Source organism: Plecotus auritus (assembly GCF_963455305.1).
Source record: "Plecotus auritus genome assembly, chromosome: 1".
Classification (NCBI taxonomy): Eukaryota; Metazoa; Chordata; class Mammalia; order Chiroptera; family Vespertilionidae; genus Plecotus; species Plecotus auritus.
The window spans coordinates 80,292,708-80,315,689 of record NC_137770.1 but is presented as its reverse complement, the minus strand read 5'-3'; the positions used below and the strand labels follow the sequence as shown (position 1 = coordinate 80,315,689).

The 22,982-nt window shown below is 39.7% G+C and overlaps 1 protein-coding gene across 3 annotated transcripts in view; it reads left to right on the top strand.

Annotated features, from left to right (window-relative positions):
* The window catches only part of SLC12A6 (solute carrier family 12 member 6), a 105,219-nt gene that overhangs the window by 63,465 nt on the left and 18,772 nt on the right, over window positions 1–22,982 (top strand). For all 3 annotated transcript variants that reach the window (XM_080680423.1, XM_080680424.1, XM_080680425.1), the window contains 15 exons: window positions 4,416–4,510; window positions 5,491–5,622; window positions 6,477–6,623; window positions 9,536–9,590; window positions 10,100–10,230; window positions 11,348–11,589; window positions 13,995–14,209; window positions 15,048–15,206; window positions 15,381–15,479; window positions 15,677–15,734; window positions 17,726–17,900; window positions 18,183–18,301; window positions 19,465–19,563; window positions 21,628–21,747; window positions 22,478–22,582. In XM_080680423.1, the coding sequence (XP_080536549.1) occupies window positions 4,416–4,510; window positions 5,491–5,622; window positions 6,477–6,623; window positions 9,536–9,590; window positions 10,100–10,230; window positions 11,348–11,589; window positions 13,995–14,209; window positions 15,048–15,206; window positions 15,381–15,479; window positions 15,677–15,734; window positions 17,726–17,900; window positions 18,183–18,301; window positions 19,465–19,563; window positions 21,628–21,747; window positions 22,478–22,582 (1,951 nt within the window). The remainder of the gene's footprint in view (window positions 1–4,415; window positions 4,511–5,490; window positions 5,623–6,476; window positions 6,624–9,535; window positions 9,591–10,099; window positions 10,231–11,347; window positions 11,590–13,994; window positions 14,210–15,047; window positions 15,207–15,380; window positions 15,480–15,676; window positions 15,735–17,725; window positions 17,901–18,182; window positions 18,302–19,464; window positions 19,564–21,627; window positions 21,748–22,477; window positions 22,583–22,982) is intronic.

Below are 22,982 nucleotides of genomic sequence, written 5' to 3'. Positions count from 1 at the left end.
GAAATTTCCAAAGGTACAGAAAAGTAACTAGAATATCATAATGAACCTTCATGAATTGATTACCTAGCTTTAGTCGTGTTTTTAAGTCCCCACCTAACTATTTTCCTATGATATTTTAAAGCAAATTCTGGACATATGATTTTAGTTACCCTTTAAAAAAATAATAACCAGTCATATTCAGATTTCTCTGATTGTTTCAAAATGTCTTTTTTTTTTTTGTTAACCCTCACCTGGGGATATTTTTCCATTATTTTTAGAAAGAGTTGAAAGGAGGGGTAGAGACAGAGAGAGAAAACCGATGTGAGAGAGGCACATCAATTGGTTGCCTCCTGAGCCTGCAACCAAGGTACGTGCCCTTGACAGGAACAGAACCTGGGACTCTTCAGTCTGTAAGCCAGTGCTCTGTTCCCTGAGCTGAAACGGCTAGGGCTCAAAATGTCCTTTTACATTGTATCTGTTTGAGTCAGTATTCTCATAAGTTTCACACTTTGCAATTGGTTGGTATATCTCTTAAGTCACTTTTAAGTTATAAGAGTTCACCTTTTTAAAGTTTATACCATTTATTTATTGAAGAAATCAGATTATTTGCCATGTAGAACTTGCTATGTTCTGAATTTGATGATTGCATATTTGGGGTGATATTTAACATGTTCCTCTGTTTTCTGTGAACTGGCAGTTAGATATAATGGCTTGATTAAATTTAACATCCATCCATCCTTTTTTAAAAAATTCTTTATTGATTAAAGTATTACATATGTCTCCTTTTTTCCCCATTGACCTCTCCTCAACTGTTCCCACCCCCAACACATGCCCTCACCCCACTACTGTCTGTGTCCATGGGTTATGCTTATATGCATGCATACAAGTCCTTTGGTTGATTCCCCCCTCCCCCACCTTCCCTCTGAGGTTTGACGGTCTGATCGATGCTTCTCTGTCTCTGGATCTGTTTTTGTTCATCAGTTTATGTTGTTCATTATATTCCACAAATGAGTGAGATCATGTGATACTTATCTTTCTCCGACTGGCTTATTTCGCTTAGCATAATGCTCTCCAGGTCCATCCATGCTGTTGTAAGTGGTAAGAGTTCCTTCTTTTTTACAGCAGCATAGTATTCCATTGTGTAGATGTACCACAGCTTTTTAATCCACTCATCTGCTGATGGACACTTAGGCTGTTTCCAAATCTTAGCTATGGTAAATTGTGCTGCTATGAACATAGGAGTGCATATATCCTTTCTGATTGGTGTTTCTGTTTTCTTGGGATATAGTCCTAGAAGTGGTATTACTGGGTCAAATGGGAGTTCCATTTTTAATTTTTTGAGGAATCTTCATACTGTTTTCCATTCGTTTTTTTTTTTATTGAGGATACAACTTAGGTTTCACAGTATACTTTTGATTGTATTACATTAGGAGATTGTGTTATCCCACTTTTAATGATGTTAAGATTGATCAGTAGGTTCCAGATCACCCCGATCCACCCATGATAAAGTTCTTCCTCAGTCTTTTACCTAATGGTTTTAGCAGCCATTGATGGTTATTGCCTAGATCCATTTCATTAGGCATTGAAAATTGGTGATTTTATTTTCTAATTATATTATTCCATCTGCATTTATTAGCTAGAACAGTGGTCGGCAAAATGCGGCTCGCGAGCCACATGCAGCTTGTGAGCCGCGGTTTGCCGCTCTGTTGACTAATGAGTTTGCCGACCACTGAGCTAGAACATTTCTATAATGAAGAAATTTTCTTTAGTTACCTTAAATATAGTTATTATAGGAAAGGCAGGATAATTGCTTGATTCTTTCTGTTTATTTTTTAGAATTACATGTTTTTAGCAACTCTGTAAAAGTGATTAGATTTTTAAACTATTTTGTATTAGTTTTAGGTATACAGCATAGTGGTTAGACATTTATATAATACTAGAGGCCCAGTGCATGAAATTCGTGCACGGAGGGGGTTTCCTTAGCCCGGCTTGCACCCTCTCCAATCTGGGACTCCTCGGGGGTTGTCTGACTGTGGGATCGGGCCTAAACCAGCAGTCAGACATCCCTCTCGAAATCCGGGACAACTGGCTCCTAACCACTCACCTGCCTGCCTGATCATCCCTACCCCCTCTGCCTGCCGGCCTGATCGCCCCTACCTTGCCCCCCTGCCTGCCTGATCGCCCCTAACTGCCCTCCCCTGCTGGCCTGATCACCCCTAACTGCCTCTGCCTTGGCCCCCACTACCATGGCTTTGTCTGGTAGGAAGTTGGACATCTGGAAGATGGCCGGTTGACCCAGTCTAATTAACATATTACCCTTTTAGTAGTATAGATAGATTATATAGGATAGGATTGTTTAAATGGGCAGGGGGAAGCCTTTTTCAGCAGGAGGAGATGCTCTTGGCAGACAAAAACACATAATCCCTATATCTGGACTGATAGCCAGCCATATGCACTATACTGCCAAACCGGTCATTAAAAAATTGAACCGCTTTCTTACACCAAACAGCTGTTGCCCTTAAAACCCCTCCTCAGTCCCCACCTTCGGTTCTGCCTTCGCAGTTCACCCAGATTAGGTTCTGATTGGTCGGTTTCTATGCCAGTCAGTGTCAAAAGCTCCGCCTCCTAGGCAGCCATTGGCTCCTCGCACTTCACCCAGATTTGGTTCTGATTGGTCGGTTTCTATGCCAGTCAGCGTCCAAAGCCCTGCCTCCTAGGCAGCCATTGGCTCCTCGCAATTCACCCAGATTTGGTTCTGATTGGTCAGTTTCTATGCCAGTCAGTGTCAAAGGCTCTGCCTACTAGGCAGCCATTGGCTCCTTGCACTTGATCCAGATTTGGTTCTGATTAGTTGGTTTCTATGCCAGTCAGCATCTCCAGGCCTATCTCCGTGCCTGATCACAGAGGCAGGGCTGTTCAGCAGCCACCCCAGGCTGCTGGCCAGTGGGCTGAAGTGCTGACCTCTGGGAGAGAGAGAGAGGCTTGGCTGCTGTCGAGGCCGGGAGAGAGAAGCAGGGTCTGATCACCCTGCTTCTCTCTCCGGCCTCGCCAGCAGGCACTACCACTGCTGATCAGCCCCACCTCCAAGAGGTTAGCAGTTCAGCCGACTCGCCTGCTGTGCGCGCAGCCCGGCGTTCGGTCGAGCCTCTGGTCGTTGTGGATGTTATGACCCTGGCTCTTTATATATATGGATATGAAGTGATCCTCTAATAAATTTAGTACCCACTTGGCACCGTACATAATTATTACAATATCATTGACTATATTCCCTATGCTATACTCTATATCCCTGTGACTATTTTGTAACTACCAATTTGTACTTCTTTTTTTTTTTAATTTGTACTTCTTAATCCCTTCACCTTTTTCACTCAGTCCTCCAACACTCATCCCCTATGCAACCATTAATCTGTTCTGTGTCTTTGAGTCTATTTCAGTTTTCTTCATTCATTTATTTTGTTATTTAGGTTCTACATATAAGTAAAATAATATGGTGTGTGTAAAGGTGATTAGATTTTAAAATATGTTGTGTATTTCACATATTTGCATTTTAATCCATTGCATTGTTTATTTTTAGTAGCCATATTATTCCATTTTGGCCAGTGGGAACTTCCTTCAGGTTGGCTCTTCTGTCCTTTGGCGTGACCCAGTTATTTTGGTAGTTTGTTGCCTATTTCCCAAGCTCACCTCATATATAATTAAGGTTATAGGACTTGAAATTAATTTATTTAATTTTTATATTGTTATCTCTTTTCTCATTTAAAATCTTGGTTCTTAATGACATTTACATATTTTTAAAATTTTATTTATTTCTCTTCTACCAATTGTAATTATATAACTTACACAATAAAGAATCAAAGTTAAGGAAGTGCTCAAACAACCCAAACACTGCTGTCATAGGAAACCCAGTCTCTCTCTCTTTTTTTCTTCATAGCTGGTTTACCAAATTCTATGGGGTGCCTCTTTGAACATAAAATATGTGGCAAGTGTTTGTACAAAAATAATACTTGGTTAAATGACCTAATGTCATTTAGCAAAAGGTTGGACAGCAGTGGAGACAGAGAGCTTTTACTGCCGTTATCACAGCAACAGGGTGGGAAGTAGCCTATGTCTAGCACAGTATTGAACAGGCACTCAATAAATACTCAATTTCTTTTTTCATTATAGATTTTGGTGACTTTAAGAGACTCTACTAGGCTGTAGTCCTAAAAACATATTTCCAGAGGTCTTCATATTGTTAAGAAAAGGAATGACCCTTGTTTATTTCTTAGAGATTTATTTTTGCTCTTGTTGGAGAGGGAGCCACATTCTCCACGCAATGCTGATTGAGTCTACCTTCTCAGATTTAAATTTGAATATGAAAATTGGTTCTATATTAATACAGAGACCAATTTTCTTCAAAACCAATGAGAAACTAACTTGGTTTTCTTTTTCCCCAGATGATGGCCATAAGAAAGCTCGAAATGCTTATCTCAATAATTCCAATTATGAAGAAGGAGATGAATATTTTGATAAAAACTTGGCACTCTTTGAGGTAATATTTGGGAGAAAACTGGGAAAGATTTTAGGAACTGAGATTTCAAGATAGCTGTTTTCTACCCCATTCAGTTTTAAAACAGCACAGGCTGGATAACTTAATAGCTAATTGTTAAAATACAATACTTACAGCTTTTCACTGTGGTTGATTTAATGGGTAGCTATTAATTAAATCAAATTCCTATGAAAGAGAAAAGGAATGTTGACATCAAAGGCATATGGAGAACGTTGCTATCAAATTCAGCTGGGATTTAGATGTTTACATTGGAATTATCTTCTAAGTATAAAATAATGTATTTTTCAGCTCTGCATTTGGGGAGACTATCATTTACCTTCAGACTACTAACCAAAACCAGGGTAGGAAGCAGGCTGCTAGAGTCAGAAGACCCGTGTGTCTTATCTAAGAGCATGGACTTTGCAGTTGGGGTGTTGAAAGGAACCTATTTTATCCCTGCATTTCTGTCCACTCACTGCCTTTTTTTGGCTTTAAAAACTTCTCAGTGTGCCTGTGTTTTAAGTGATATTTTCTCTCAGCTTCCTTCAAGAAAAGGTCTGAGGTGAATATTTAGTTCACTCACAAAAGTTTTCTATTGACCTGCCTATTCTTGGTGCTATAAATAATAGACATAAGTTAATATAATGTTAGTAGCTTAAAGAACGAGAGTAATCTGGTTAAAGATCTTATTATCAATGTTTTTTAGAAAGTTACAACTGTGTGTAGGGGCCAGCATGATTTTGTTTTTACTGAAAAGTTAAGCTATTAGAAAGACTCATGAAGTTTTTCACTTAAGAATTTTATAAGGATTAAGTGTGATATTTTAGTTTTGGTGGAAATAAAATCTCATTGCTAAATTGTCTTTAAATATTTTCCTGTGAAATATTTTCTTACTTTGCAATTTTCTGGTAGAGCGGTCCTTTTGATGCTTATTTCCAGTGTGTCCTTCATCACTCATTTCTTCCATACTTCTGGTTTTATAGGAAGAAATGGACACCAGACCAAAGGTGTCTTCTCTCCTCAACCGCATGGCTAATTACACTAATCTGACTCAAGGAGCAAAGGAACATGAAGAGGCAGAGAACATCACTGAAGGGAAAAAGAAGCCCACCAAGGTGAGGCCTTGGAAAACAAGGATAAATAAAAAGCGCCTCATATATACAAAAAGATGAATAGTCAAGGCATCAGTTTCTGCTCTAGAATAGCTATTTATTGAATGCCTGGTATTTGCCAACACTGTCCTGGGCACTAGGTTCATAGCACAAAAAGAACTCACAATATCTCATTGTCACAGTCCTTAAGATGTTTTAACTATGATGATAAATGTTCTAAGGAAAATTAAGCAGGGTAAAGAGATCGAGGCTGTTGGCCAGCAAGAAAGCCAGAGCAGAGGGCATTACTATTTTAGAGAGGCTAAGATGATATTTGAGCAGGGCTGTAACTAATGTGAGGACTGAGCCATGAAGACCAAATACCAGTCTTTTTTATCAAAATGAAAATACAGAATAATATTACAAGTTAGTTTTTTGGTTGTTCAAGGGTAAAAGAACACTTAGATCTTTATTTTACCAACTACAATGAAGGATTTATACCAAATTTTGAAGATCAAGCCATTAGTCCATTTCTAAATGAAAAGAGAAAGTTAACAGCTTTGAACAACAGAACTTTTTTAAGTTGTTGGGGGGCACTTAAAGTTTATTTGTGGTCAAATGCCTATGTAAACACATGTGGGGACCTTTGAAAGATAAAAATGTATAGCTCTAGGAATAATAAAGGGTATGGTGATAGACATTTATAAGCTGGAGATTTTGTATGTGCCTCTTTTAGGGTATTTATTAAACTTATTATCTCTGCTATGAGATGAATGTGGTAGTTTAGGGAAATAGTTTTCATATAAAAGTAAAAAGATGAAGTCGTCTTTTCTAAATGACTATGTAATTTTTTCTTTTGTCAACATCTTTCTTTTCAGACCCCCCAAATGGGTACCTTCATGGGTGTCTACCTTCCATGTCTACAAAATATTTTTGGAGTGATCCTGTTTCTACGCCTTACATGGGTGGTGGGCACAGCTGGAGTTCTTCAGGCCTTTGCAATTGTCCTTATTTGCTGCTGCTGTGTAAGTCCAGAGGTGGCTCCTGGAGACCACGTAGAACCTTGCGACTGCTCAAGAGTATATGCACTTGACCTCTTTGGGAATAAAACAAAGAATACTAGGGAAAGACTCATTTCAACAAGAGAGATTATATTGATATGAAAATCAAAAGGATTTTTAGTTATTTAGTGTCAGTTATTCACTGCTTATATCTATAACAAGATGTATTAGAAATTATAATGGAAGTCTTCTACAGGAAGTAGAAGATACAGCCTACAAAGGATTCAGAATACAAACCACTTGAGCTTGATAGCACCAATGTTGTTAGAAAATGGGGAGTACTACTCCAATAGAGTGTTGAGAAACAAAACTGATTGTTGTTTCAGAGTGAGGAGTGTTTTTGTTTTGAAGTGTCATTCATTTTCTCTTCCTCAGAAATTCAGTTGTTTTTTCCAGGTCTCCTCTCCACCATACTGAGAACACTTTTTTCCCCTCACCCAAGGATATGCTTTTTATTGATTTTTTTTTTTTTTTCAGAGAGAGGAAGGGAGAGAGAAAGTAATATCATTGTGAGTGAGAAACATCGATTGGTTGCTTCCTGTGATGCTCCCTGACTGGGGATTGAACCTGAAAACCAGGTGTGTGTTTTAGGACCATACTGAGAACATTTTATCTTCCTTTAATCTAAACTCCTTTTATCTATGTTTCCCAACCACATCTATCAATTTTATTATAAGTCGATAGATTTTTTTCAAATTATTATTTTATTGCCTGACCAGTGTGGCTCAGTGGTTAAGTGTTGACCTATGAACTGTTGTGGAGCGAGCGCGAGTGAATGACCACTGGAGTCCAGACCAAATTAAAATTTAGGGAGCCTTTATTAGCCGGCCAGCTGGCCAGCCAGCCAGCCGGCGACTGCTCTGCCTTTCTCCACACAGGGAGTCCAGAGAGCAGCCCCGACCCTTTGTGCGGGACCACTTTTAAGCACATTAACCACATCCTGTTTTTGCAGAGCAAGTAACCCAAGACAAAACAGTTTTTCCCAAGCAACGTCAGGATCATGCCATTGACGACCATGTTATTCACAGGGTCATCCTGTTCTTCAGAAAGGTGACTGTGTTTTATGAAAGAAGGCCTACATGCTGGGAAGGGGCCATGAGACCGTATCTCAAGGCCTGGCCTGGTGTCAGCACTGACAACTCTATCTGGGGCATAGTCCACGGCCTCAGTAGTGCTCAAAAATTCCCACTCTCTAACATGAACCAGGAGATCATGGTTCAATTCCTGGTTAGGGCACATGCCCGGATTGCAGGCTCAATCCCCAGTGAAAGGTATGCAGGAGGCAGACCGTTAATGATTCTCACTCATCATTGATGTTTCTATCTCTCCCTTTCTCTTCCTCTTTGAAATCAATACAAAAATATATTTTAAAAAATTATTATTTTATTGCTCTGGCCAAGTAGCTCAGTTGGTTGGAGAATCATCCTGTATACTAAAAGGTTGTGGGTTCAATTTGGTCAGGGCACATACCTAGGTTGCAGGTTCAACCCCCGATTGGGTGCATACTAGGAAGCAAATGATCAAATATTTCTCTCACATCAATGTTTCTCTCTTTATCTCTCTTTATCTTTCTCTGTCTTCCTTCCTCTCTCTCAAATCAATAAATATATCCTCTGGTGAGGATAAAAAACAATTATTACTTTATTATTTAACTAGCAACTGACCTCTTTTATTACTATCACCATTATACCCTCCATGTGCTTCATGCTCAGCAGAGTGCTATACAGAGCAGGGCAGGTAGTCATAATCTGTATCATTAACAAGTTAAAATTAATGGTGCCATCTTTTTTTTTTTCCAGTTTCTTAGTCTTGAAACTTCAGTGCCATGTTTGGTTCCCTGATTACCTCTCACACCCAATTAGCTACCCAAACTAATCATGTCTTCCTCTGAAATCTTTTACATTCAACCCTTCCTTTATATTTCCACTTCTACCACTGTAGTCCTTAGCTCTCACAGAATTACTATAATAGTCTACTAACAGGTCACTTTTCCTCCATCCATTCCCTCTCTACAGTCCATGCTATACTCTGCTACCAGGTAATGTTTTTAAAATATAGTCCTTGCCAGGTCAGGGTGGCTCAGTTGTTGAGCATCTACCCATGAACTAGGAGGTCATGGTTAGATTCCAGATCAGGGCACATGCCTGGGTTGTGGGCTTGATCCACAGTAGGGGGCATGCAGGAGGCAGCCAATCAATGATTCTCTCTAATCAATGTTTCTATCTCCCTCTCCCTTCCTCTCTCTGAAATCAATAAAATCATATAAAAAATTATTAAAATACAGTTCTTATGAGCTCAGAAGTCTTCAGTAGTTCTCTTCCTTACTGAATATTGCTCTTGTTATTGTAGCCAGCCTTTACTCAGTTTCAAATTTGTTTTCCAACTTGTTTAGGAGATCTAGGGAGAGATCAGTGGTTCTCAATAGCAGCTAACCTACTAATTACAATGTAGGGGCATCTATATATATAAAAGGCTAATATGTAAAGTGTCCCCTTGGGAGTTTGACCGGGAACTGGGAGTTCGATCGCTTGCTATGATGTGCACTGACCACCAGGGGGGCAGCGCAGAATGAAGGAAGGCCCCGGCCAGCAGCCGAAAGGCCCCGATTGGCCCTGATCGCTAGCCAGGCCTAGGGACCCTCCCCGTGCACGGATTTTGTGCACTGGGCCTCTAGTTTTAACAGAATACTCCAGGTATTAGTGTGCCTTGTAGAATGAGTTGAGCCACATCACCTCATTTCCATGCCATTGGGTATGACAGGTAACTCCCTCCATAAAAGTAGGTAGAGGTAAGTTCTCTGAGGTCCACAGATGGGAAATAGTACAGAAGGTTCTCTTTTATACAGTAACAATCTTCTCCCTTCTTTTTCTTTACAGACAATATTGACTGCTATCTCCATGAGTGCCATTGCGACTAATGGAGTGGTGCCAGGTCAGTAGGCTAAGCGCAGACGTCAGGGATTGTCAGTGGTTACTGTGTATTTATGATGTGAAGGCCAGAAGTGTAAACTTTCAAGGAATAGAATCCTATTATAATCTGTTAGCCATAGACACTAATACTATTTGAGTTTAGGATATCTTCTTTAAAAATTTATTTATGTTCTAGTCTAGAATTTTTCATTTTTGTTGCATCCTTAGCTTCCTTTAGTTAGAATATATTTTATTGGGCTATCTCATGCCTGCAGTAAATATTCATATTTTTCTAATACTTACAAATTGTTCTGCTTCCCATGGAGCATTAGATGTGCAGTATATCCTACCATAAAGATTTCATATTTTACTCCCCACTAGCAAATCTACTTTTTACCACATTCAGCATTTTCAAAAGCCTCAAATATTTATCCTTCATGCATATTTTTAATTCTTCTTACTTATGATTGTTCACATACCTCTTACTAATGTATTTTCTTTGTCTTGATCACCGTGTTCTTTGTGTGTCAGCTGGGGGCTCATACTTTATGATTTCGCGGGCACTGGGCCCCGAGTTTGGTGGAGCTGTTGGCCTCTGCTTCTATCTTGGTACCACATTTGCAGCAGCTATGTATATCCTTGGTGCCATTGAAATTTTTCTGGTGAGTAATCACTTAATTGTGTTCTACAGTATACATAATAATACAGATTTGGATTTACATTGTTCTTTGATGTCAAAGCTTCTGTGAGATCAGCTATAAGTGATTGATTGTAATCAGCTAATTTCATTTTATTTCACTTTGCTTTATTGCGCCTTGCTGTAGTGCACTTCGCACTTGGCCTCCAAGTGTGGATATGAGCAAAAAGGTTGAGGGAATCTTTTGTCTGCCTACTCCTTCCCCTCTACCCAGTCACCCCCACCCCATCACCTCAACCAAGAAGTTAGTCTCTAAGGAAGATATGTGCCAATGGGGAAAAAGTAAAATAAAGTTGTGTTTTTTAAAATATCTTTATCCCAATGAAATAAAATGTGTTTCATTTCTTTATTTACTGGGATATACTTTTTATTATTTAAATTAATGATAGCAGAAGTAGACCTCAAGGTAATCATTATAATTATTTTATGCTAGAGGCCCGGTGCATGAAAATTTGTGCACTGGAGTCCCTCAGCCCGGCATGCCCCCATCACACCTCTGCTGCTGCCACTGCCGGCAGTGCAAGCCTTGGCCGGCCCTGGTTATCTGAGCTTCGGGCGGCCCTGGGCAGCTGGGCCGCCGACATCTGAGGCTTGCCTGTGCCTTGGGCTAGCCCTGGGCGGCTGGGGGGCTGAGGGGACTGGGGGACTCTGGAGGCAGGCTTGCGAAGCAGCCGGACCCGCCTGGGAGTGGGCCTGGCCATGCCGTGCGCCTGCCGCCCCGGTGGGGCTGAGGGGACTGGGTGCAGCCATCTTGTGGCTGTGGGTGCTGCCATCTTTGAGGGTGTGGCAGTCAATTAGCATATTCCCTCTTTATTAGATAGGATAACTCTTTGAATATGTTATTAGTTTATTACTTTTTTTTTCCATTTGGAAATATAGGTATTCAGAATAACATGTAGACTTAAAAAAATCAGTGATATCCCATTACTGTAGGTGTTCTAGATCCAAATAGAAATTTGGCTAAGTCTCCAGCCATTGTCTGTCTCAGCTTTGCTTTCCTTTGTGAAACCAAATCAAACTGAAACATCCTTTTACTTGCCTACTTTGAAATTACCTACTTTTTTACCATTATTGCTTAACAGGTATACATTGTCCCCCGAGCTGCCATCTTCCGTAGCGATGATGTACTCAAGGAATCAGCAGCCATGCTAAATAACATGCGTGTCTATGGCACAGCCTTCTTAGTGCTCATGGTATTGGTGGTCTTCATCGGTGTGCGCTACGTAAACAAGTTCGCCTCACTTTTTTTGGCCTGTGTCATTGTGTCCATCTTGGCCATCTACGCAGGAGCCATCAAGTCGTCTTTTGCCCCTCCACACTTCCCGTACGTTTCTATCTCTCCAATTAACCATGATTGTTGGGTAGTCATTGACAGTATCTAGTGATGTGATCATTTCAAGTCAATTTTACAGTCTTTCTGAAATTTCCCTTTGGGATAAGCCCGGTTAGCATCTAGGCAGGAGGCCTCCCAGCGAACTGCCTAGTTTGTTCATTTGGATACTCTTCCCTATGTCCCAAGCATAGAACTGGCAGCTATAACCATCATTTGGCTATAGATAATTAGGTTTTTTCAAAACCCTCTAATAATGGTTGTGCATATTTGAACCATTCATGAAGGGCTTTTCAAACAGTATAGTTATTGCCATAATATATATTTTTATTGATTTCAAAGAGGAAGTGAGAGGGAGAGAGAGAGAGAAACAATGATGACAGAGAATCATAGATAGGCTGCCTCCTGCATGCCCCCCACTGGGGATCAAGCCCACGACCCAGGCATGTGCCCTTGACTGGAATCGAACCTGGGACCCTTCAGTCCACAGGAGCCAAACCAGCTAGGGCTTAAAGTATATTTTTTGAAGCAGTAATGGATTTGTACAGATATGGGACCCACAGGCTCACCAGTTTTCCATTTGACTAGTGCAGTGGTTGGCAAACTCATTAGTCAACAGAACTAAATTATCAACAGTACAAAGATTGAAATTTCTTTTGAGAGCCAAATTTTTTAAACTTAAACTTCTTCTAACACCACTTCTTCAAAATAGACTCGCCCAGGCCGTGGTATTTTGTGGAAGAGCCACACTCAAGGGGCCAAAGAGCCGCATGTGGCTCGCGAGCCACGTTTGATATTTGGCTCTGTTGACTAATGAGTTTGCCGACCACTGCTCTAAGCTCACTGATGTCTGCAATAGGTTCCATCATACTTTTTTAACCTGCTCATCTGACTATGGAGCAGCTAAAGATCAATTTTAGAGTCATAAAAATACTAATGCTACATTCTGGCTATATCTTAACCTGGGAAATTCCATTTTGCCTCTAGTTTTCCTTTGATGCTTCTCCTCTTTTTTGGTGGATAAAAGATCATGATGTGTGGTAGTTGTTGTTTTTAATGACAGTCTTTTTTTAATATGTTTTTATTGATTTCAGAGAGTACGGGAGAGGGAGAGATAGAAACATCAATGATGAGAGAGAATCATCAATCAGCTGCCTCCTGCATGCCCCCTACTGGAGTTTGAGTAACATGGGCATGTGCCCTGACCCGCAAGAGAACCATGATCTCCTGGTTCATAGGTCGATGCTCAACCACTGAGTAACACTGGAAGGGCTGTGGTATTTTCTTTAAAATATTCCAGCAAAACAAGACAAAAAACCTAGAGAATGGATGAAACAAGACTGGAAAATGTTGACAGTTGTTGAAGCTGAGTAATGGGTACATGATTCATTGTGTATGCATGCTGCTGTTTTGCAGATTTTAAAAGTTGCTTTGTTCCACCTGGTGGCGGTGGCTTAGTGGTTGAGCGTTGACCTATGAACCAGGAGGTCATGGTTCAATTCCCGGTCAGGGCACATGCCCGGTTTGCGGGCTCAATCCCCAATCGTACAGGGGGCAGCTGATCAATGATTCTCTCAACGTTGATGTTTCTATCTCTTCCTCTCCCATCCTCTCTAAAATCAATAAAAATGTGTTGTTGTTTTTTTAAATTGCTTTGTTCCGCCTTTTTAAAGGTATTTTAACTGTGGGTATATTATTCCTTTGTTTGTATTTATATCTCTGGGTTAGAGAAAATAAAATCAGCAATGAATATTTGTGTTATCCTTAAATACCCTCACTCCCACTGGGTCCAGGCTTATGTTCAAAAACAGTTTTCTCTTAGGCCACAGAGGGATGTGCTTTTTCATTCTAGACAAGCTGTCTTCCTTCAAACAGTAGCCAGAGGTTTGACCTTTAGCAAAACATTCTCAAGGGGTTTGTTATGAACATAAGGCTTTTCTAGGCCAAAATAAAATTAGGGGAATTTTTTTTTTAAAACAAAAGGACCCTAGGATTCTTTTAAACCTAAAAGTTGGTTAATAACCTAGAAATTGTGGAAGGTGAGTCAGCACAGTGTATTCAGATAGTCTTTCTATTTTAATTCTGTCACTACCACCTACCATCTGTGTTACCTCATGCAGACTACTTTATCTCCCCAGACTTCAGTTCCTGCATCCACAAAATGGAAATAATGCATATTGTGTGAGATTGCTATAAGGATTAAATTGGCAGAAGATGTACATCACCATTTACAGAGCGAGTCAATAAACAGTCTCTTTCCTATCCATGACAGTGTAGCTCTCAGAGATGACATTTTCCTTTTACCAACCTATTTATTATTTACTCACCCATTTCTAACCTATTTTCTTTTTTAAAATTCTTCCTTTGCTTCATTTTTCTCCCTGTTTGTTTTTACCTAGGGTCTGCATGCTGGGTAACCGCACCCTTTCATCAAGACACTTCGACACTTGCTCTAAGACCAAGGAGATGAACAACATGACAGTACCCTCAAAGTTATGGGGCTTCTTCTGCAACTCCAGTCAGTTTTTCAATGCCACCTGTGACGAGTACTTTATTCACAATAATGTCACGTCAATCCAGGGCATTCCTGGATTGGCTAGTGGTGTCATTAAAGGTAGGTTGGGAGGTTTTGGGACACGTTTTTCTTTTTCTCTGAGGAAAATGGGCTTTGCCTTCTTAGGCTCTTCTATAGTCCACGAAGACTCACTGCCAGCGTCACTCCTCTCTTCAAGCTCAGCATTCAACCCTAATTCAACACCTCTCTGCTTTTATATTAGTGGATTTATTCTTTCTCAGGGCTCCCTTGCAGTGTTGTCTGCAAAATATTACCACCTTTTAGAGCAGAGCTGAGCAAATCACTTTTTAACCTAGAATAAGATAATAAAATATCCTTTGTGTTATTGTAAACTTGCTAATGTTCTCCTGCCATGACAGCTAGAATGTAACTATTTTAATGTCACCACATCCACATGTGTATTTTTCTAACTCAGCTAAATTTCTGAAATTCTTTCCTTAAGCGACTTCTATTTTAAATGTTTGGTGCACAGATTCCTTTGCATGTAAGTTTTACCTAAAAAACAGTATTGATAACCACTAATTTAAAAAAAAAGACTTTGCAGGGCATTTAGCTTTGATCTGCTTAAGTTTTACTAATTTGTATTAGTAAATTTAACTGGACTTGTATATACCAAAGTATTTTGTCAAATTATATTTGAACCAGATGAGAAAGGGCATTTGTTTTTTATGTGTGCTTTATTGTATAGTATGCATGTGTGTGTATGTGTGTATATATATATATATATATATATATATATATACTCATGTAGAAGCAAACATACCTTTAAAAACTATATAAATGAGGAATCTGATTTAGACAGTTACTTGGGTAGATTATGTAATTACCTTCTTTCCTAACTGCTGCTGCTTATTTCCCTCCTTTTTCCCCACTGTAGAGAATCTTTGGAGTAATTATCTACCAAAGGGTGAGATCATTGAAAAGCCCTCTGCCAAATCTTCTGATGTCTTAGGCAACTTAAACCATGAGTATGTCCTCGTTGACATTACCACCTCCTTTACTCTTCTGGTGGGGATCTTCTTTCCCTCTGTCACAGGTAAGCATCTGGGCTGTTTTCTATTTTAGAAGCTGTCAGATACAAGGAGTGATTTTTTTCTCAGGAGACAGAATTATATTCTCAGGGCTCCTCACTTTGTTTCTAGTACCTGTATGACTATCAAAGTGTCCCGGAACTCAGTAAGTTAACTTATTCTTTTTTCCTTTTCTAAAGGTATCATGGCTGGATCAAACAGATCTGGAGATCTAAAAGATGCTCAGAAGTCTATTCCCATTGGCACTATCCTCGCCATCCTGACCACCTCCTTCGTCTGTATCCTTTTCATGGATCCAGCCTATCTTAGTCATAGGAACATACAGAGGTACTAGAATGATCAGTGTTTTTATCTTGGTAATAAAGATATCTGCTTTCTATAACATCACTTTTCACTAGATAATCTACCCATCTTGTCTACTTTCTATCTCATCTTAGCGGGTGAACATCATTTTCCTTGACTCTTAATATCATAGATTTAAGCAATGTTGTCCTTTTTGGTGCATGCATCGAAGGCGTTGTTCTCAGAGACAAGTAAGTAGTTGATTTCTTTGTAATAATTATGTGTCTGTCTTCTATTTTGTCTGATCATCCCATATAGCCCCAAGACTCAAAACTCAAAACCCAATATGAGGTATCTATTATGGCTAACAATTAGGAAATACATGTACAATATATTCACAAAAAGATTAGTGAATAATAAGGGCCAGTATGTTGATATAAATGTGAAATGCAATGACTATAGCTCTTCAATGAAGTAGTACATTTGTCTGAATAATAAGGACTTTCCTATACATTAAGAGCTGTTGGGCCCAGCCGGTGTCACTCAGTGATTGAGCATAGACCTACGAACCAGGAGGTCACGGTTCGATTCCTAGTCAGGTCACATTCCCAGGTTTCAGGCTTGACCCCCAGTAAGGGGTGTGCAGGAGGCAGCCCATCAATGATTCTCTCTCATCATTGATGTTTCTATCCCTCCTTCTCCCTTCCTCTAAAATCAATAGGGGAAAAAAATGTTTTTAAAGAGCTGTTGGAAAACAGGACCAAAAATAAAGGCAGGCAAATTTAAAAAAAGCTTTCAGGTGTCTCTAGCATCTCCTCTATGAGACATAAGTATATATGTTTGTTATTCCAAATAAAAGCTTGAAACTTGCTTTCTTCATTTCCTTCATGAAGGCTGTTAAGTGTTTTTCATTTCCTCTCACTATGAGTATAAAATACGTTTTTGCAAGAAATTCCTAGAATATGTTTCCCTGAAACCTGCTATATCTCTTCCCATTTCCCTGTTTTGGGGAGTTAATAGCCTCCCCATTCACCCCTTTCACAGAAACCTAGGTGTCATCCTAGACTTTTTTCCATCAATTCTCTCATCCAGTTGGTTTCTAAGCCCTATAAATTCCACCTTTCACCTTAATAGATCTTATTTTTCCCACTATTCTTTATTCCCATCACTTTGTACAGGGCTTCAGGATTTTTTTTAATAATCACCCTTTCAGTTTTACTGCCTTCTAATAATCCTTCTTCCATGCTGCCACCAGAATAATTTTTCTAAAACACAAAGTTTGATCATACATATTGCTTCAGAGCCCGTCAATACCTCTAAAAACCCATTGATCTGGCCCTGTCTACCTTTTTCTAATCTTATCTCTTGCCATTCCATTATAAATTTCCTGTTTTATATATAATGTAAAGTTAAATGTCCCTTGTTTCAGATCTCCATCCAGCCACACATTTCTGTGGTTTCCTTTTGCTTGGAATGACTTGTTCCCACCTGCCAGACTTATATTCATTCTTTCCTGTGAAGCTTTCCCAGAGATGCACCCCCAACAGAGAAAACCACTCCTCCCATGGTTCGACCACTATATTGAACATGGTGTGTTACTGCACTTACCACATTGCAGCTACCTGCTTTCCTGTCACTCTCCCCTACTAGATTGAGTTCTTTGAGAACAGGAACCCTAACACAGGCATACCTAATTTTATTGCACTTTGCTTAATTGCACTTTACAAATACTGAGGTTTTTACAATTTGAAGGTTTATGGCAACCATGTATCAAGAAAGTCTATCGGCGCCATTTTTCCATAATAGCATTTGTTCACTTTGTGTCTGTCTCTTGCTAATTCTCATAGTATTTCACACTTTTTCATTATATTTGTGATGTTGATCTATGGCACCACAAACCATGCCCTTATAAAATGGCAAACTTAAATGATAAATGTTCTGTGTGTTCTGGCTGCTCCACTGACTGGCAATTCCCCCGCTCTCTCCCTCTCCTCAGGCCTCCCTGTTCCCTAAGACGCAACAATAATGAAATCGGGCCAAATAGTACCTCTAGAATGGCATCTAAGTTTTCAAGTGAAGGGAAGAGTCACACCTCTCTCGCTTTAAATCAGAAGCTGGGCATGATTAAGTTTAGTGAGGAAGGCTTGTCAAAAGTCGAGATGGGCCCAAAGCTAGGCCTCTTGCACCAGACAGTGTAAAGTTATTTCCAGGTGCAGTTTCCCCACTCTCGTTTCTCTCTCAGGTTTGGGGACGCTGTGAAAGGTAACCTGGTGGTAGGTATCTTATCGTGGCCATCCCCGTGGGTGATCGTTATTGGCTCCTTCTTCTCGACATGTGGGGCTGGACTTCAGAGTCTCACCGGGGCCCCGCGGCTGCTCCAGGCTATCGCCAAGGATAACATCATACCCTTTCTGAGGGTGAGTGGCCCTTTCTTTTGCCCTCTTCCTTTTTCCTCAGGTCTTAGAGAAACAGTATGGTCTTTATAGGCTTAGAAATTACTAGATCATATAATATGAAGACATGTGGGTTTTTGGTATAGGACTCTCCAAATCTGTAGTATGAGTTTATATGTGAGTTGAGTGAAGGTGTTTAAGAGGTAGTACAGGTATAACATTGTTATCTTTTGGATATCTACAACTGTAGCATAGACTCAAGCACTCCCCACGCTCTTGTGTCTGTTGTTTCCCTTCTCTGTACAGGTTTTTGGTCACAGCAAAGCCAATGGGGAACCTACCTGGGCTTTACTTCTGACTGCTGCCATTGCAGAGCTGGGAATCCTTATCGCTTCTCTGGATCTTGTGGCCCCAATTCTTTCCATGTAAGATCCAGTTATTGTCTTTATTTATTCTTGCTTATGTAATGTACCACACATGTTGACTTCCATCAGGAATATAACAGCAGTGATAACAACAGAGTGAGCCAAGTACAGGTGTAACTTCACCTAAATAATAAATATTCCAGGGAAGTTTCATGTATGGCTGACTGTCATGGTTTTTTTCCCACCTGTGTAGCTTCACATGTTCTTTGCCGTCATGTCTGATCATTATTAATTGGTGTAGCATTTACTACTACTGTTAGCTTTTATTCTTTCATCTGTAACTTATTGATGACTTACTACCTACATGGCACTGGGTACCTCCTGGGAAAGCAAAGATGAAGGAACTGGTGTTAGATGAAGGAAGCAGTGATCCCTGTGATGGATACTGTGGTAAAGGTGCACACTGAGGGCTATAAGGGCTGTTAAGTGAGACATCTTAGTGGACTGATGTCTCAGGGAAGGTATTCTAGAGGAAGTGATACATGTATCTTAAAGGAGGACTGGTTGTTTTCAAAGCAGCTAAGGGGTGGAAGATATTACAGGCCGAGGACATGTGAAGGAAGTGAGGGATGAAATAATGCAGCACATCCGGAGAGCTGAAGGCAGTTAGGCTTTGATAGAGTGCAGGCTGCCTGCAGGGCAGCAGCAGACCAGAGAAGCAGGTAGAGCCAGAGCAGAATGTACCTGGAACTTTAACCTGGAAGGAGGAGGTAGTACTTTGAGTACAAAATGATCATTATTTGTTTTAGAATGATCAATTTGGTATAAAAGATAGATTAGAAGGAAGCTAAAATTGATCTGGGAATGCCAAATGGGAGCTTATTTAACCAATCTAGGAAAGAAGCAATGAGAGCCTGAACTAAGGGGATAGTGATAGAGATTTTTAAATATGTAGAACCCACAGGACTTGGTAAATGAATTTGGAAGAAGGATGAGTAACAGAAAACACTGGGTGAGGAGTGGTTGTATTGTCACTGGGAGCGAACACAGGAGAGTGAGCAGGTTTGTAGGGAGAAGTTTTGTTTCTCTGCTTCCTAGTCTTAATCAAAGGCTAGTGGGTTAGAACAAAGCCTTCAATGCAGCAAAGGTCCCAGTTATTAAAATAGCTCTTGAGGAATTATTTTACAATAATAGTCACTCCTCTTACTCTTTTATTCTGCTAGGTTTTTTCTCATGTGTTACCTCTTTGTGAACTTGGCATGTGCTTTGCAAACATTACTTCGAACACCCAACTGGAGACCCCGGTTCCGCTACTACCACTGGTAAGTCTGCTTTTTTTCCTTCTTTTTCCCCCCCACATTCGGAGAGAGCCCATCATTGAACTTAGAAAACTAGGAGATTCTGGGATCTTGATATAATTGTTTCCTTGGCCAGCTATTTCAATTTTCTGTGCTTACCTAAATTCCCAACCTACACCCATGTTTTTCACATATGCCTTTAAAGCAATTGATAACACACACTTGAAAATAAAGATCAGAACTATGAAAGAAATATTTTTATCCTGCTACATTCTTCAGGTTAAAACAACCTTCCCTTTGCATGTTTCTCTTTACCACTTCCCTCTTAGCTGAGCACTGGACTTCATTGCTTTCTTTATATATATTTATTTATTTATTTATTAAGGTATTATATGTGTACATATCTTACCATTGTCCCCCCCACCCCACTCCCATAAATCCCCTCACCCCCCAATGTTTTGCATCCGTTGGTTACTCTTATATGCATGCATATAAGTCCTTCGGTTGATCTCTTATTTCCCCCACCTCTCCCTAACCTTCCCGCTGTAATTTGACAGTCTGTTTGATGCTTTACTGCCTCTGTATCTATCTTTTTGTTTATCAGTTTATAATGCTTTTTATTATCCACAAATGAGTGAGATCATGTGGTATTTTTCTTTCATTGACTGGCTTATTTCACTTAGCATAATGTTCTCTAATTCCATCCAGGTGCCTACAAATGGTAATAATTCCTTCTTTTTTATGGCAGCATAGTATTCCATTGTGTAGATGTACCATAGTTTTCTGATCCAGTCATCTGCTGACGGGCACCTAGGCTGTTTCCAAATCTTAGCTATTGTAAATTGTGCTGCTATGAACATAGGGGTGCATTGGACTTCATTGCTTTCTATCTGTGCTCTCGTATTCTCATCAGTTTCATTCTCAAACTTTCTTCCTTAGGACTATTTCAGTTAGTAGTTAAAAGTGTGAGCTTTGGAGTCAGATGACCTAAGTTGAAATATCAGCTCTATTTCCTAGCTTTGTAACCTTCAACAAAGCACATAAACGCAAAAATCTCATTTTACTCATTTGTAAAATGGGGCTAATAGTATTACCTGTCCCATAGAGTTGCTTTGAGATATTGCTTAGCACAGTGCTTAGCACACGATAAAGCTCTCCGTGAAATGTTCTCCTCAGTCCTGAAGGAGCTGCCATGTTTTTAGCTACCACCCCATCTCTCCCATTTCTCTTCTCTCATAGCTAAAAGTGCTGTAATAGATCCTGTATGTACCTGTTGCTACATTCCTCTTCGCTAACTTTCTCCTTGATCCCTTTCTGCTTCACTTACCAGTAGCGGGCATTGATGTGACCTTTATATGACAAAAATTTAGATCTTCACTGATATTTATACCTCCAATCTTGTTTCTATCATTAACTTTCGTTAAAAGTTCATTATGAACTTTTTTAGTGTTACTGTTTTGCTTTTATTGTTATTCATTTTCTCTTACCACTCTATATTTTCCTTAGATCCAGATTAACAATTCTCCTATCCTTTGAAACAAATTATAGAGCCAGTTTATTACACAGAAGAACTTCAGGGAATAGAATTGTCTAAGTCATTTTAATTGCATTTTACACAAATTCTGTCTGCAGTTGATAGAGTGTTTTTTTGTTTGTTTATTTTTGTTTTTCTGTGTGTATTTTTATTTTTAGAAAAAATATCTCACCACAGTTTAGGAAGGACCTCTAGCCCTGGCCAATGTTGCACAATGGTTAGAGTGTTCGCCTGCACACCGAAGGGTCTCGGGTTCAATTCCCAGTCAAGGGCACATACCTGAGTTGCAAGTTTGATCCCCAGCCCTAGTCAGGGCACGTGTGAGAGGCAACTAATCAATTGTCTATCACCTCGATGTTTCTCTTTCTCTTCCTGTCTCTTTCCCTTCTTCCTTCACTCCCTCTCTTCCACTCTCTAAAAATCAATGAAAAAATATATCCTCGGGTGAGGATTAACAAAACAAAACACACAAAAAACTATCTGTAGCACAGGCTTCTTTTGTAGCTACTGAAAAGAATACTTTTTTATTTGTATTTTTGTTTTTAATTTTCTAGGACCCTCTCTTTTATGGGAATGAGTATCTGTCTGGCTCTGATGTTCATTTCTTCCTGGTATTATGCCATCGTAGCTATTGTAATAGCTGGTATGATCTATAAGTACATTGAGTACCAAGGGTGAGTGTGGATTTGACTGCTAAAAGTATCAAAACTGGCTAGTTTGATTAGAGCCAACCCAAAGGAATTTGCATTAGGATCCAGATAACTTCATCCATTTATAGCTAAATTTTGTACCCCTGGTGATTCTCTTAACCATCCTATAGTTACAACTTTTAATCGCAAGGAGAACCTGTTGAGAAAGTATGGATGGATGGATGGGTAAAAAAATAACGAAAAGGACATATCCAAATAATAATAAGTATTAACCAAGTATAGCACAAATATAATACCCCATTAGTCAAGTCATTTCTCTGAAATGAAAAAGAAGTTAGTCCTGAATAACTTTGTAACAACTAAGACTTGACTAACAACTACTAAAAATTAGCAATAAATAACACCGATTCAGAAGATAGAGTTTTATTTTCTCCCATTATTTTCAAAATAAACGTTGGGTCTGTATTAAACTTCCTAATTCAAATTGCTTTTGAATAGTTACACAGAAGGACAAGTGAGTGACCCTTCCAGCTTTCATTCTTAGCTGGGGTGCAGTGCACTCTGTTGATAAACAGTAATGGTGATCTGCTTACATTGAGTTTATGTTAGTAAGAAGCATTATTACATCATTAATATGAGTTTCAGTCTTCTACCTGTGCATGTTACTTTTAGATTCAGAAGAAAATACTTTTTTTTGAAATTGTACTTGCTATAGTTTAAATCTGTTCCTGCTCTTTTCTCCTCTTTCTCCTAGAGCTGAGAAAGAATGGGGTGATGGTATCCGTGGGCTGTCCCTCAGTGCAGCCCGGTTTGCTTTGCTTCGGCTGGAGGAAGGACCTCCTCACACTAAAAACTGGAGGTAAAGAAGGGATAGGGGGAGGGCAAAATGTGTAAAAGGGTCAAATATATGGTAATGGATAGAAACTAGACTTTTGGTGGGGAGCATGCAATAGTGTATACAGATATTAAATTATAATGTTTTTCACCTGCAATTTATATAATGTTGTTAAGCAGTTACTTCAATGTGAATGTCACATCCATTTGCGGCTACAGTTCAGGATCTGGAAAAGGGGCTGCGCACAAACAAATACACTAGACAAGAAATATGGCCCTAACTGGTTTGGCTCAGTGAAGAGAACGTCGGCCTGTGGACTCAAGGGTCCCAGGTTCGATTCCAGTCAAGGGCATGTACCTTGGTTGCGGGCACATCCCCAGTAGGAGGTGTGCAGGAGGTGTGATTGATGTTTCTCTCTCATCAA